At 32.3% G+C, this 16353-nt stretch overlaps 1 protein-coding gene and 1 long non-coding RNA gene across 2 annotated transcripts; one reads left to right on the top strand and one right to left on the bottom strand.

Annotated features, from left to right (window-relative positions):
• Positions 1 to 2679: 2679 nt before the first annotated feature.
• On the bottom strand, positions 2680 to 8949 carry LOC145960423 (uncharacterized). Its single transcript, XR_014435353.1, has 2 exons — positions 8930 to 8949; positions 2680 to 3270 (listed from the first exon to the last, which is right to left on the bottom strand). It is a non-coding gene; the product is annotated as an uncharacterized LOC145960423 (long non-coding RNA).
• Positions 8950 to 10780: 1831 nt separating this feature from the next.
• LOC145960422 (uncharacterized) lies at positions 10781 to 12428 on the top strand. Its single transcript, XM_083079880.1, has 3 exons — positions 10781 to 10794; positions 11383 to 11506; positions 11588 to 12428. The coding sequence occupies exon 3, from the start codon at positions 11594 to 11596 to the stop codon at positions 12320 to 12322; it is 729 nt and encodes a 242-aa protein (XP_082936006.1). The 5' UTR covers positions 10781 to 10794; positions 11383 to 11506; positions 11588 to 11593; the 3' UTR covers positions 12323 to 12428.
• The last annotated feature ends 3925 nt before the right edge of the window (positions 12429 to 16353 follow it).

Genomic DNA, 16353 nt, shown 5'->3' with positions numbered 1-16353 from the left:
CATAAAATGCCGGAAAAATTATTACGCTATCCGAATCGTTATGTGGAATATGTAGTTTAGGCAAATACGCTTATTGTTTGACAGAATAGAATGTTGGAATGCGCAGCAATTTCTTTCTAATTAGTTTTTATCTTCTTGCGTTTTACAAAAAAGTATCGTATATATTACTTCAATTTTCTCTCTCTTTTGTTTGATATATTTATTCAAATCTTATCTTCTTAACAATACAAAACAATCACATCTTCTCTCTTAAGCATATAATAAAAGTAGAGGTAATATATTTCTACTGTATGGTACAGTAACTTTATGGAATAATATCTTCCAGTACGTTGATAATAGGACATCGTCAGTATTCACTATAGTGGTTACTACATAATATTGTACCAGTGAGTATAATTTTTAGCATATTAAGTGTATTCATTCGTTACAAAAACTTTTTACAAGCAGTATACAACTAAAAAAAGAAAAGCAAGTCAACATTGTTGTCGACGTGTAAATAGGAACGAGTGATATTTGGTTTTCTCAAGATGCCTCGATTACTAAGGAATTATTCAAAACTTTTTGTTTTGGAGAAACTGAAATAAGGAATGAAATAAGGAATCGTGTTAAGAATGAAATATACAGCTCAGACTTGATAAACGGTTTTTTATTTTTAATTTAGACGCACGCTTCTATTTAAAAACCTATGCAATTTAAATATAATATATTTTTGAATGTTATTAAAGATCGTAAACCTACATTGTATATTTAATATCTTAACAATAAAATATGCATTTTTTAAATTTGTATGATTATATAAAACTATTTTAAAAAATTATGAATTTTAATTTGTTAGTTTTATAATTTTATTAAAAAATTATTATCATAATATGAAATATGTGATAGTGTCTAAACACTATACTTTCTATGCACTAATTTTAAAATCGTAAAAATGCTTCAAATTATGCTTTTTACCAATTATATCCCAATCACTCTTGATTTAATTTTAAGCTATGCAATACTCATTTAAAAGAAGATTCATTTTATTTTAATGAAAATGTATATATTATATCCACTTCACTAATTTAATTTTCGTTTAATTAATTGAGACGACCAAAATAAAATTTATTTAGTGCAATTATTTAGGGTACAGTGCTATTAATCGCTAAATCGATTTTTAATTGAATTCAATGTTTCATACCTAGGATCTAAAATTCAAATATTTCCGGCAAAATGGATGATTCAAAGATAAATGCAAAAACAAATATAATCTTATATAATATTTAAATAGCAAACTATACTGTCAATATGAAGTGAGATATGCACAGAGCATTAACGATATGAGATGCAAATGTACTAGGTTTATAAAAATTTTATAATTAATTAAAAAAATAAACATCTATTATTTTTAGAATTTTACTGTGGAAAATAATGTTTATGGCTGTCGAACGGCTATCGAACGGGTCAGAAACGACTGTGAACGAGGCTACGGACTACCAACAGGGCCAAGGACGGCAACAAACGGGTCAAGAACGTCTATCGAACTCCAACGAACGGGCCAGGAACATCTATCGAACGTCTATCGAACGCCAACGAACGGGCCAGGAACGTCTATCGAACGGCTATCGAACGGGTCAGAAACGACTGTGAACGAGGCTACGGACTACTTAGAAGCGACTACCAACAGGGTCAATTACGGCAACAAACGGCTGCGAACAGCTATCGAACGGGGCAGGAACAGCTAACGAACGGCTATCGAACGGGTCAGAAACGGCTGTCGAACGGGGCAGGAACGGCAACTAACAGCTATCGAACGGGTCAGAAACGGCTATCGAACGGCAACTAACAGCTATCGAACGGGTCAGAAACGGCTATCGAACGGCAACTAACAGCTATCGAACGGGTCAGAAACGGCTATCGAACGGAGCAGGAACGGCAACTAACAGCTATCGAACGGCTGTCGAACGGCTACGAACAGTAGCGGACGATACAGAACGGCTATTGAAAAAAAACGACAAACGGTAGTGAACGGCTCAGAAACGAAGAGCTAAAGAGTGGCAACGAATGATAAAACGCACGGTGATACTCGGGGCACATATCGTTTGATCGACGAATCGAAACAACGATGGATCGACGATCGGGAATAACCGAGGAAGCGAAGAAACAACATAGTTTAGAGAAATGGCAGTACACACACACACACACACACACACACACACACACACACACACACACACACACACACACACACACACACACACACACACACACACAACACACATACACACACACACACACACACACACATACACACACACACACACACACAATTTCCGTTCGATAACCGTTCAACGGTCGTTCATTTCCATTCGACAGTCGTTCAATATCATTCCATAACCGTTCATTTTTCAATAGCCACGGCTATTGAACGTTTGTCGAATGGAAATGAACGACCGTTGAACGGTTATCGAACGGAAATAGTGTGTGTGTGTGTGTGTGTGTGTGTGTGTGTGTACTGCCATTTCTCTAAACTATGTTGTTTCTTCGCTTCCTCGGTTATTCCCGATCGTCGATCCATCGTTGTTTCGATTCGTCGATCAAACGATATGTGCCCCGAGTATCACCGTGCGTTTTATCATTCGTTGCCACTCTTTAGCTCTTCGTTTCTGAGCCGTTCACTACCGTTTGTCGTTTTTTTTCAATAGCCGTTCTGTATCGTCCGCTACCGTTCGTAGCCGTTCGACAGCCGTTCGATAGCTGTTAGTTGCCGTTCCTGCTCCGTTCGATAGCCGTTTCTGACCCGTTCGATAGCTGTTAGTTGCCGTTCGATAGCCGTTTCTGACCCGTTCGATAGCTGTTAGTTGCCGTTCGATAGCCGTTTCTGACCCGTTCGATAGCTGTTAGTTGCCGTTCCTGCCCCGTTCGACAGCCGTTTCTGACCCGTTCGATAGCCGTTCGTTAGCTGTTCCTGCCCCGTTCGATAGCTGTTCGCAGCCGTTTGTTGCCGTAATTGACCCTGTTGGTAGTCGCTTCTAAGTAGTCCGTAGCCTCGTTCACAGTCGTTTCTGACCCGTTCGATAGCCGTTCGATAGACGTTCCTGGCCCGTTCGTTGGCGTTCGATAGACGTTCGATAGATGTTCCTGGCCCGTTCGTTGGAGTTCGATAGACGTTCTTGACCCGTTTGTTGCCGTCCTTGGCCCTGTTGGTAGTCCGTAGCCTCGTTCACAGTCGTTTCTGACCCGTTCGATAGCCGTTCGACAGCCATAAACATTATTTTCCACAGTAAAATTCTAAAAATAATAGATGTTTATTTTTTTAATTAATTATAAAATTTTTATAAACCTAGTACATTTGCATCTCATATCTTTAATGCTCTGTGCATATCTCACTTCATATTGACAGTATAGTTTGCTATTTAAATATTATATAAGATTATATTTGTTTTTGCATTTATCTTTGAATCATCCATTTTGCCGGAAATATTTGAATTTTAGATCCTAGGTATGAAACATTGAATTCAATTAAAAATCGATTTAGCGATTAATAGCACTGTACCCTAAATAATTGCACTAAATAAATTTTATTTTGGTCGTCTCAATTAATTAAACGAAAATTAAATTAGTGAAGTGGATATAATATATACATTTTCATTAAAATAAAATGAATCTTCTTTTAAATGAGTATTGCATAGCTTAAAATTAAATCAAGAGTGATTGGGATATAATTGGTAAAAAGCATAATTTGAAGCATTTTTACGATTTTAAAATTAGTGCATAGAAAGTATAGTGTTTAGACACTATCACATATTTCATATTATGATAATAATTTTTTAATAAAATTATAAAACTAACAAATTAAAATTCATAATTTTTTAAAATAGTTTTATATAATCATACAAATTTAAAAAATGCATATTTTATTGTTAAGATATTAAATATACAATGTAGGTTTACGATCTTTAATAACATTCAAAAATATATTATATTTAAATTGCATAGGTTTTTAAATAGAAGCGTGCGTCTAAATTAAAAATAAAAAACCGTTTATCAAGTCTGAGCTGTATATTTCATTCTTAACACGATTCCTTATTTCATTCCTTATTTCAGTTTCTCCAAAACAAAAAGTTTTGAATAATTCCTTAGTAATCGAGGCATCTTGAGAAAACCAAATATCACTCGTTCCTATTTACACGTCGACAACAATGTTGACTTGCTTTTCTTTTTTTAGTTGTATACTGCTTGTAAAAAGTTTTTGTAACGAATGAATACACTTAATATGCTAAAAATTATACTCACTGGTACAATATTATGTAGTAACCACTATAGTGAATACTGACGATGTCCTATTATCAACGTACTGGAAGATATTATTCCATAAAGTTACTGTACCATACAGTAGAAATATATTACCTCTACTTTTATTATATGCTTAAGAGAGAAGATGTGATTGTTTTGTATTGTTAAGAAGATAAGATTTGAATAAATATATCAAACAAAAGAGAGAGAAAATTGAAGTAATATATACGATACTTTTTTGTAAAACGCAAGAAGATAAAAACTAATTAGAAAGAAATTGCTGCGCATTCCAACATTCTATTCTGTCAAACAATAAGCGTATTTGCCTAAACTACATATTCCACATAACGATTCGGATAGCGTAATAATTTTTCCGGCATTTTATGATTTTAATTAAATTTCTTTGCCTATAAATTATTTTTAATAAAAGATTTATTATTCATTATTATATATTTTTTATAATTATGTAATTTTTTGAATATGATATTAGTATACACTTCAATATGACATATTCAATAATTGCTTGATTATATTTCATTAATTTTTGTGATTTCCTTAAAAATATTACGTGACTGATATAAATATGGAACTTTTTTATTTCAATTAGACAAAATTTATACATGTATGTGCTAAAGAGATAGATTATTGATTTTCATATTCTCTTTTTTTGCTTATAAAACTTATGGTTAATGCCCATCATATAATAAAGCGGAACATATAAAAAAAAATGGAAACTAATTTTTCAACGAAATGCAAATCGATCGAATGCTATCAATTTTTTATTTAATACACTGTACTTAAATGCAGTGTAAAAGAATACACATTTAGTTATTAAAAATTCTTAATAGATCCGCAGAATTCCTTTCTTAATTTTTTGCCTTTCTATCTACTATATCTCTACTTCTTCTTTTCATTTTTGCTATCTTATCTTATTTTTTTTATTATTTATTTATGCAATATTACAAAAGAATTAATAAAGATTCGCAAAATATATGAGGAATTATCAAAACAGATAAATAAAATTTGTAGCTTGAGTTTATATATAATGGATTCATTTTATTTAATTTTAAACGCTCCGGCAATGAAGTCTACACCATTCAAATTTTAATTTTAATTTAACACATATGCGAGCAGTAAGTTTTACATTTCTGGTCGTTCTTATATTATATATTATATTATTTTTATCTACTTATATGTTTTAATTTTATGTTACTTATTTTACTTTCGCCTATGTGCATTTATTTTGATCAAATATAAATTTAAGATATATTAATTGTAGATATAGAGAGAATTGCAATTTAATGAAACAAAGATTTATACATATTCAACAAATATATTTCGACAAAATTTATTATAGTTAAATTAGGATTTTTATATAGTTTTTGAACATATATAGATTAATTAACTAATTATTTTTCCCAATACATAAATGATTTTCAATTTTATAGTTTAATTTAAGTAACAAATATTTCTGCAAACAGAAATTTATTTGTTTTAAAATATACAAATAATAATATTTATAATTCGAAAACAGCAACTATTATTTACTAGGAATTTTTGCATTGTGTTTTTGTTGCAAAGAGAAATGGTTAGAAATATGTTAAATTATGTATATCGCCAAAATTATCTCAGGTATCCCAGTATAACTTACAGAAGCATAGTAATTAATTGAAAGAATCGGTAGTATGCATGGTACAGTTACGGATATAAGCTGCTAACATCGTAATGCAACATATATTAAGTCTTTCTGTAAAAATACTTCTTATACCATAACGATTCGTATGAAACATGATCAACATTATTACTCTGAAATATTAAAATGAAGTTACATTTGAATTATAAGAACGCTTTTATTTTAAATTTAAATGAAAATAAGAATCAATGGCATAACATATATTTCTCGATAATAAAACTGATCATTATAATTATCATTTCGTATAGAAGAGATATACATTTATATTATAAAAAAAAAATACATAAAGGGAAAAGATTTGAAAATAGACGTGCATATGTAGATTTTATTAATTTTATTTATATGTGTATATATTTATATATACATATACATTCCATTTTCCATTGTCTTTAAATGTGTATGATTTATTAATAACTTGAAAGAAATTTCTAACAATATATGTTTAAGTTTTATATATGCCCACAGTTATATGGAAAATATTAAATTATAATTCAATATTATAATAATTATAAAAAATATAATTTATCCTTTTGCTCTGAAATTAATTTCTTAGCCATAACTTTTAATTCTTTCCTGAATTTTGTACGTGGAAAAGCATTCAGAAATATCACTTCAGCATGAAGTTTGTATTGATCATCATCATGTTATTTGCCACTAAGTCTATTAATTCTTGTTCTGTCACCTACACATACACAATTTGATCATTGTAGTATATTTGATAAAACATTTTATATACTTTGCATTAGAAAATAATCTGAACGTAATTATCATAGCACATGTATGCAATTAATGTTTAAATTATAATCTGCAATTTATTATTAAAAAGGGAAATAGAAATTTACAAGTTCAATAATATAGAAATAGAACTCTTGGCGAAGGACAGTGATTACGATAGTGACAATAGTGACGATATTCTTGATGAAAAGTTACAAAAGAAACAGCGAAATTTAAGCATACCTGAAATAATAACATTAAACGAAGCAACAAAGATATGTTGCATTTCTTATTACTATATGGAAAATGGATCGAAATATTGTACCGAATGCTTTCTAGAAGACCCGTATCAGTTTGAAGAAACTAGTTCTGTTCGGGAATATAGAACCATAGGTTGTAGCAATATGGATAATATGTCATGCAAAGGGTGCAAAAATGTTTGAATCAAATATTGCCCTGCAACATGTGCCCTATTTACACAAATTAAAATAGATGAGTCATGGATAACATTGTAAGTATCTTTTAATTTATTATATGATATATCAAAAGTATCTTAAAATAAATTATTAAATAATTTAAACTAATGAAATGCATATGTTTTCTTCTGTTTTCAGAAACGGCTTCCCCACATAGCCCGACGGCCTATTTTATATATTATTTTTTCTTTTATATTGTATACTTTTTTTTATTAAACTCACACATTTAAATAAATTATATATTTTTAATTGTAACAAAAAAAATTGCAATTATTTACACGCCTTTCCCTTGCGCTCCAATCCTTTGCGTGCTCTCGCATTAATTATAAGTCTCGCTATCGTTCTCTCTTGTACGCGTTCTCTCTCACACGCGCGGCAAGGGTGTAAAGCAGTCGAATATTGGTATCATAAACAGAAAACATAAAAAGAAGGAAGGTTCCAAGATCCATTTCTCTTCATAGGAATACTGTTCATATTGTTTATACCGAGCGTAGAAAAAGACCATGAAAGGATCATGAATGGTTATATATACAGTGGGTGTAAAAAATATTCGTACACTAGTGTAACCCTTCCAGTTTTGAGACCTTTATAATTCCTACAGCGGAGAGTAACATTCGATTTCAATCTCAGTCGTGTATTGTCCGAAAGGAGAGCGTCAGCGAGTTTAACCGTGGTATTTCTTTTTCCGTGTGTGATTATTTCTTACGCTGCAAATAAGATGGATTCTATTTTTCATTTTTCATTTTGGAAGAGGAGTTTTGTAGAGCTCTTATTTTCTGTGATACTAAAAGTGGTATTTGTCTGGAAGGTAGGTAGTGTTTTTGTGAAAACAATTGTGCGTATGTGTATGTGGATTTTTAATATATATTATTTTATAGTACTCCGATGATGTCAAAATTCCCGGGTTCATCAACATACAGCATCGACGCAACGTGCGGGCGGAGCGCTGGAACGCGCGACACGATCTCGCGGAGGAATGGGGCGACACCCCGGAGAGTCGCCAGGATAATGATGTAAATGGATCGTGGAGATATCTCGACATTTTTAATCTGCGGCTGCTCTTCGGGATGGAGTCCCTATTTGACGAAATCTGCGAATTATCGGTTATAAGATACGAAGAGAACAGAATAATCGAAGAGGAGAGAATACGGGAAATACAAAGAAGACTGGGAGAGGAAAGAAGAAGACGGTTACTGGAATACTGGTACGGCTCTGCAGTTCCAGGGGGCTAAGGTACATATTTCTTTTTAAAATTTTTAAATTAGTTTTTTTTTTATTTTTTTTATTTTAATTAAGATAAAATTAATGTAGCGTTTTTCCTGTTTCAGGAGCTGCCTCCCCCTTACAGCCCGGCGCACCGTCCGCATTATTTTATATTCATCATTTTATTTTCTTTCCCTATATTTTATTAATTTTTAAATTTTAATATTAAGTACACACACACACACACACACACACAATTTGTAATACTCATACACACATTTAAATAAATTCTACATATTTTTAATTGTAACGAAAAAAAAAATTGCAATTATTTACGCGCCTCTCCTTGCGCTCCCATCCCTTGCGTCTCTCTTGCGCTAGTTGTAAGTATAGCGATATCGTTCTCTCTCGCACGCGTTGTTCTCGCGCTATTATCGTTCTCTCTTTCGTACGCGCTATCGTTCTCTCTCTCTCACTCGCGTTATTCTTGCAATATCGTTCTCTCTCGCACGCGTTGTTCTCGCGCTATTGTCGTTTTCTCTCTTTCATATGCTCGTCGCTCACTTACCTTTGCGTCGTCCTTCTCACGTCATCTTACATTGCACCATCCTTGTCGCACGTTGATGTCATCCTTGTCGCACTGTCCTCTTCACACACTTAGCGCTATCCTTTTCCCACATGTAGCGCTGTCCTTTTCCCACACGTAGCGCTGTCCTTCTCACACCACCGTCTTCTTTCCGCGGATCCCCCTTCTCCTCGCAGACTCCCTTCCTCGCGCGTGACGTCATTCCCCGCGCCACCGAAATTATATTTCAAGAAGAAAAATGTATAATTATTTACGCACCTCTCCCTTGCACTACCCTTTTCCCATTCTTTGCGCTAATTATAAGTCTCGCTATCGTTCTCTCTCGTACGCATTTTTTTCGCACGCGATATTATCGTTCTCTCTCACACGCGCGGCAAGGGTACAAAGCAGCCGAACATCGGTTTATGATTGTTTATACTTGTCATAAAACATCCAACACAAGCGTCCCCCGCCCTGCCCCGCAGCCCCCGCGCCTACGAAATCCCCTCCGTCCCGCGTGACGTCATTCCCCCGCGCCGCTGAGATCCCCTCGCGCCTCACCCCCCCTGAGAGGACCTGAGTTAGAACCCGCCTTGTATACCTACTGTTGTACTCGTTTAGCGCAATCTAGCACAAGAGAAAAAAAATAAAAAATGTTAAATTTTTTTTACCCCCACTCTTTTTTATTAAATATTTAATCAAGCTTTATAATTATCTATATTTTTTTATCTGTTTATCCTTCCTAATTATGAGGACAATATAACACAATTGATAGAAATTCAATTAATGCTATAAAAAATGATTTATGTACTATTATTGTTTTTAAATTTACGAATTTTTTTAGCTAAATGGAATAAGATAACAAAGTTTGCTTAACAGCACAATACGGCACAAACTTATGCCAATTTAGTAAAAAAAATTGAACTCGATTGGGACAAAGTGCGGGGTTAGTAATTTTTTTTTTTTTTTTATTTTCTCGAATATGGTTCAAGTTATTGAGTTGCGGTTTGCGGCACACATTAGCACAAACGTCGCACAATACAGCACAATTAATAAAAATTCAAAATTCGAAAAGTGCGGGGCTGCCGCAAATTTCGTTTTTTTTTTAATTTTCTAAGAAATGGTTAAAATTATTAAGCTACGGTTTGCGGCACAAATCAGCACAAATGCAGCACAATGCAGCACAATGCAGCACAATTAATAAAAATATAAAATTCAAAAAGTGCGGGGCTAACTTCACACAGATCTTTTTTGTGAGATGCAATATACCTTTTTCGTCTCTCCAATTTTAATTAACGAAGATAATCTTTACATTGAGATTTTTTTAGATCGCCTCTGAGATAAATATTTTTTAATTATGACAGCGCTCATGCAAAACCGCATATGGTATAAAATATTTTTAAAAACCAGCACACGAATAGATCGCCTCTGGGACAAATATGTTTAATTACCATAGCGCTCATGCAAACCGCATCTGGTATAAAATATTTTTAAAAACCAGCACACGAATAGATCGCTTCTGGGACAAATATTTTTTAATTACCACAGCGCTTATGCAAAACCGCATATGGTATAAAATATTTTTAAAAACCAGCACACGGATAGATCGCCTCAGGGACAAATATGTTTTAATTACCATAGCGCTCATGCAAACCGCATCTGGTATAAAATATTTTTAAAAACCAGCACACGAATAGATCGCCTCTGAGACAAATATTTTTTAATTACCACAGCGCTCATGCAAAACCGCATATGGTATAAAATATTTTATATTACACGTGCGTGGAAAGTGGCCCATTACGCGCGTGTCTTCTGTGCGAGAAATAACCAATTCCACACACGAGAAATTTTCCACTCGAAACAGTGCGGTAATATCTCATTCCCGCAGTCTCATTCATTCCCACACTCATTTCCGACACTCTCCTTATTCCCCAATCATTCTGTTTCTCTTTTCCACTAGAGTCCTTTTATTTCTCACATGTTCTTAACGACATCTCGCGGCGCGAAAACTAACTGCGCAGATTACCACAGCGATACTCGGACATAACCTTCCCAAATAACTAAACGTACATAGTGAAGTCAACATACACAGTGAAGTGAAAAAATAAAAAGAATTTGCAACAAGTTATTAAGAAAAAATAAAAAATGAGTGACAAAAACATCATACCAGAAACCGATAGCGACCAACTAACATCTCCAGAGATAGCACAAATTGCAAAAAGCACGATAGAAAATCTCTTACCTTCAAAATCCAAAGAAAATTATACAAATACATATAACAAGTTTATACAGTGGACAATTACTAAAAAAACGAAATCATTCTCGGAAAACACAATATTAACATATCTCGCAGAAATGTCACAAACTCACAAGCCATCCACCTTATGGGCAACTTACTCAATGCTCAAAACGACTCTAAATATTAACAATAATATTAATATTAATAAATATGATAGACTCATTCCGTTCCTGAAAAGACAGTCACAAGGATATACACCAAAAAAATCAAAAGTATTAACATCAGAACAAATTCAAAAATTTCTCAACGAAGCTGATGACCAAAAATATTTACTTATAAAGGTAATGTATCAAATACAAACAAACTTTTACATTAATAAAAAATTTTATACAATGTGTACATATATACTAAATTATTTACAGGTAGCTATGATATTTGGAATTTGTGGTGCATGCAGAAGAGAGGAACTCACCAATATAAAACTTAATGATATCGAAGACAAAGAAACTATCTTCCTGGTTAAAATTCCAACCACAAAAACTTACAAACCAAGATCTTTCATAATCACCGATGAATTCTACACTATATCTAAAAAATATATAAATTTGAGACCAAAAAACATCAATACCTCAAGATTTTTTCTAAATTATCAAAATGGAAAGTGCACCAAACAACCAGTTGGAATTAACAAATTTGGAAAGATTCCAATGATTATCGCATCATATCTACAATTAGCAGATCCTCATTCTTATACTGGCCACACCTTTCGTCGCACTTCTGCCACGCTGCTAGCAGACTCTGGAGCGGACATAACAACATTAAAACGACACGGTGGCTGGAAATCCAATACAGTTGCTGAAGGATACATTGAGGACTCCATCAATAACAAAAAAAAAATATACAACCAAATTACACAATCAATTAATCCCAGCTCTTCAACTTCACATTCATCAACATTCAACAATCCCATGCAAGATAAAGAAAACTCAAAACCTATAAATATTAACACTACAGATACAAATACCGCAATTATACATACAAATAAACAAAATATAGACAGTCTCAATAGAATGTTAACTACATCCGACACAAAAAATAATCCAATCATACTGATAAACTGTTCAAACATAACAATAACCACTGAAAAAAAAAATTAATTTATTTTACTTTCTTTACTTGTTATATATAAACGTAAAATGTTAAAAATCTAAAAATATCAAAATGTTAAAATGTAAAAAAATATATAAACGTAAAATGTTAAAAATCTAAAGATATAAAAATGTTGAAATGTAAAAAAAATGTAAAATGTAAAAATATAAAAAATGTAAAAAATATATCAATCTAATTTCTTTATGCCTTACAAAAAACATACAAAGCTTTCTTTCTTTTGCAGGATATAGTAATCATGACCGATACTAAATATATTTGTCATATATTTGCTCCTCTAATAAACGTTGCTTTTATCATAGGCGGGGGGAGGGGCTCTGCCCATCCCCCCTGCACCCCCCTCCCCGCCTGCGCCCACTTCCGATTCGGGGGGGCGAAGCCCCCCCGAACCCCCCCCAAATCCTTCTTTAAACTTTAGACGCACTTGTAATATAAAATAGTGTGTGTAACACGTGCGGGTTGACAATTGTACACTCGTGCGGGTGATCGCACTCGCCTTCGGCTCGTGCGTCCACTCCGCACTCGTGTCCAATTGTCAACTTCCCGCACTTGTTACACAAATAACTATTTAAAAACCAGTACACGAATACATCGCCTCTGAGACAAATATTTTTAAAAGCAGCTAGCTCACGAATAAATCGTCTCTGGCACTAACTACTATAAATATATATATATATATATAAATGTACATATAAAGTATGTAATCCTTGACCATAAAGAGGCAAGCGTTTGACATTATACTTACACACCATTATATGAACACTATATAATAAAATAAATAAATATGCACTTTATATATTTTACTTTCACTATTATAATCGACACGTTATAACGCGTTGTAACTTGTAACTGTCGTCACGGTCGACTGTTCTTACATTGTTTTTTTGTTCGGTGTACATAAGCACCGGCAGCGCGACAGCAAGTATCTGTCGCGCAACAAATATATAATAAAATAATTTTAAATATTACCCAATTTATGTCCTATTTGGTGTCATTTTAATCACAAAAATCTCATTAATTCATTGCAATTATTTTCAAATCGAAAAAGTGCGAAATAAAAATTTTAATTTTTACGATATTTAAATCTCTAACAGTTATTATAGATAAGGAAAGGTCTCCGATTCGAAGCGAAAGCGAGAAGGAATAAGGAGCAAGCGAGATGACGAGACATGAAAGAGTTCCGAAATCTCGCTCGCCAGGCTCCCTTTTTCTTATCTTCGTATGTATACGTATGAACTTATTGTGGAAAATAAAATTTTTATATTTCGCATTTTTTCGATTTGAAAGTAATTGCAATAGATTAATGAGACTTTTGCGATTAAAATGACATCAAACATGACATAAATTGGATCATTTTTAATCAAATTAATTATTAAATTTTAATTATATATTTAATTAAAAATGATCCGATTTATGTCATGTTTGGTGTCATTTTAATTGCAAAAATCTCATTAATCCATTGCAATTATCTTCAAATCGAAAAAATGTGAAACATAAAAATTTTATTTTCCACAATAAGTTGACATGTATACTTATGAAGATAAGAAAAAGCGATCCTGGCGAGCGAGACTTCGGAACTCTTTTATGACTCGTCATCTCGCTTGCTCCTTACTCCTTCTCGCTCTCGCTTCGAATTGGAGACCTTTCCTTATCTATAACAACTGTTAGGGATTTACATATCGTAAAAATTAAATTTTTTATTTCGCACTTTTTCGATTTGAAAATAATTGCAATGAATTAATGAGATTCTTGCGATTAAAATGACACCAAACACGACATAAATCGGATCATTTTTATTTAAATATATAATTAAAATTTAATAATTAATTTGATTAAAAATGATCCGATTTATGTCATGTTTGATGTCATTTTAATCGCAAAAGTCTCATTAATCTATTGCAATTACTTTCAAATCGAAAAAATGCGAAATATAAAAATTTTATTTTCCACAATAAGTTGATATGTATACATATGAAGATAAGAAAAAGCGAGCCTGGCGAGCGAGACTTCGGAACTCTTTCATGACTCGTCATCTCGCTTGCTCCTTTCTCCTTCTTACTCTCGCTTCGAATCGGAGACTTTTCCTTATCTATAACAACTGTTAGAGATTTCGTAAAATCGTATTGTTTCTTTCCCTCTTGCATGCGTGTGACAATAATTTATATATACGCATTATTATTATTGCATTCGCTCTTATATTTTTTCTTTCGTTTTCTCGATCATATGCTCATTCTGTCTCTTTCTAATTTCTCGCTCATTACATATCGCCTAGCTTCATGCTTCACACATACACGGTTACACATGTGCGTTTCTCTCTCTCTTTCTCTCTCTCTCTCTCTCTCTCGCTCTCTCGCTCTCGCTCTCGCTCTCTCTGTCTCTGTTTATTTGCTCAGTATTATATTCTTTCATTCGCTCATGTCACTTTTACTTTTTTGATTCTCGTTTCTCTATATGAAAATAGTTTTTTATATGTATGCATTTTTATCCTATAATAAATATGAAATATTTTTCTCTCTTTCTCTCTGTTTTGTTATAATAAATACATCTATATAATAGAATTTATATATATTTTTTACATTTACAGTAAGAATAATCTTTATGATAATTGATCACAATTTACATCTGTTTACCAAGAATAAAGTTTAGTAAAATCAATTTACATCAAATATGTATATTAATAAAATCACTACTACGAGTTACCTCGACATATGATATAATAATGAAATTTACAAATTTTATTGTAGGAAAATTTTGTTTTTTTGACAAATATAGACTAGTTCTTATAAATTATAAATACATACTTATCAGCTATAAGAATCATGTGACTATTATTATTGTATTGTATGAAATAAATAATTGAAATAAACTTGTATGTACTTGTTTTATTAAACATGTATAAGCGTATTCAATTTTATGATTCTTGTAGCTGATAAGTATGTTTTTATAATTTATAAGAACTAGTCTATATTTTTCAAGAAAACAAAATTTTCCTACAATAAAATTTGTAAATTTCATTATTATATCATATGTCGAGGTTAATTCGTAGTAGTTATTTTATTAATATACATATTTGATGTAAATTGATCTTACTAAACTTTATTCTTGGTAAATAGTTGTAAATTGTGATCAATTATCATAAAGATTATTCTTATTGTAAATGTAAAAAATATATATAAATTGTATTATATAGGTGTATTTATTATAACAAAACAGAGAGAAAGAGTGACAAATATTTTGTATTTATTATAGAATAAAAATGCATACATATAAAAAACTTATTTTTATATAGAAAAACGAGAACCAAGAAAGTAAAAGTGACATGAGCGAATGAAAGAATATCACATCGTGCAAATAAACAGAGACAGAGAAAGAAAGAGAGAGAGAGAGAGAAACGCAACATGTGTAACCGTGTATGTGTGAAGCATGAAGCTGAGCGATATATAATGAGCGAGAAATTAGAAAGAGACAGAATAAGCATATGATCGAGAAAACGAAAGAAAAAATACGAGAGGGAATGTAATAATAATAATGCGTATATATAAATTATTGTCACACGCATGAAAGAGGGAAAGAGACAATACGATATTTTGTCTGTCCTTTTGATAACAGATTGCAGTTCCATCTATCATACTATCCGTCAATTAATTTTGCTCTGTTTTACTCTTTTGACATCGATTCCGTACGCGCATGCATGTACACTAAATAGTTCGATTACAAATCTTTTTATACAGGCTTCTAAAATCATTTCTATTACTTCTGTATTATTCTTTCATGTTATCCCAAGTGAGAGCGCTGTGTCTTTTACACAGACAAACTGCAAAACTTATATATTAAAGCAATATTGTTACGACGTGATGCAAGAAGTCGGTAACACGACTGTAATTAACACAATTATAAGTAACTTTTCTTGGTTTTTTGCATGAAGATATAGGGCCCGCACTTCGTTATTCTTAGTACTTTAATTGTGGAAAAGGATTTATCGATCTGTGTAGCCAATAAAAAGATTTATGATCGAACTGAT

The sequence above is a fragment of the Camponotus vicinus genome, unplaced genomic scaffold (assembly GCF_025532165.1).
Source record: "Camponotus vicinus isolate PSW18456_S1 unplaced genomic scaffold, iyCamVici1.0 SCAF_10, whole genome shotgun sequence".
Lineage (NCBI taxonomy): Eukaryota > Metazoa > Arthropoda > Insecta > Hymenoptera > Formicidae > Camponotus > Camponotus vicinus.
The sequence above is the reverse complement of the archived record's forward strand: the minus strand, read 5'-3'. Positions and strand labels throughout refer to the sequence as shown.

Bases quoted from the DNA above. Each gene is read 5' to 3' on its own strand.
- LOC145960422 (XM_083079880.1), top strand. From the start codon at position 11,594: ATGATATTTGGAATTTGTGGTGCATGCAGAAGAGAGGAACTCACCAAT.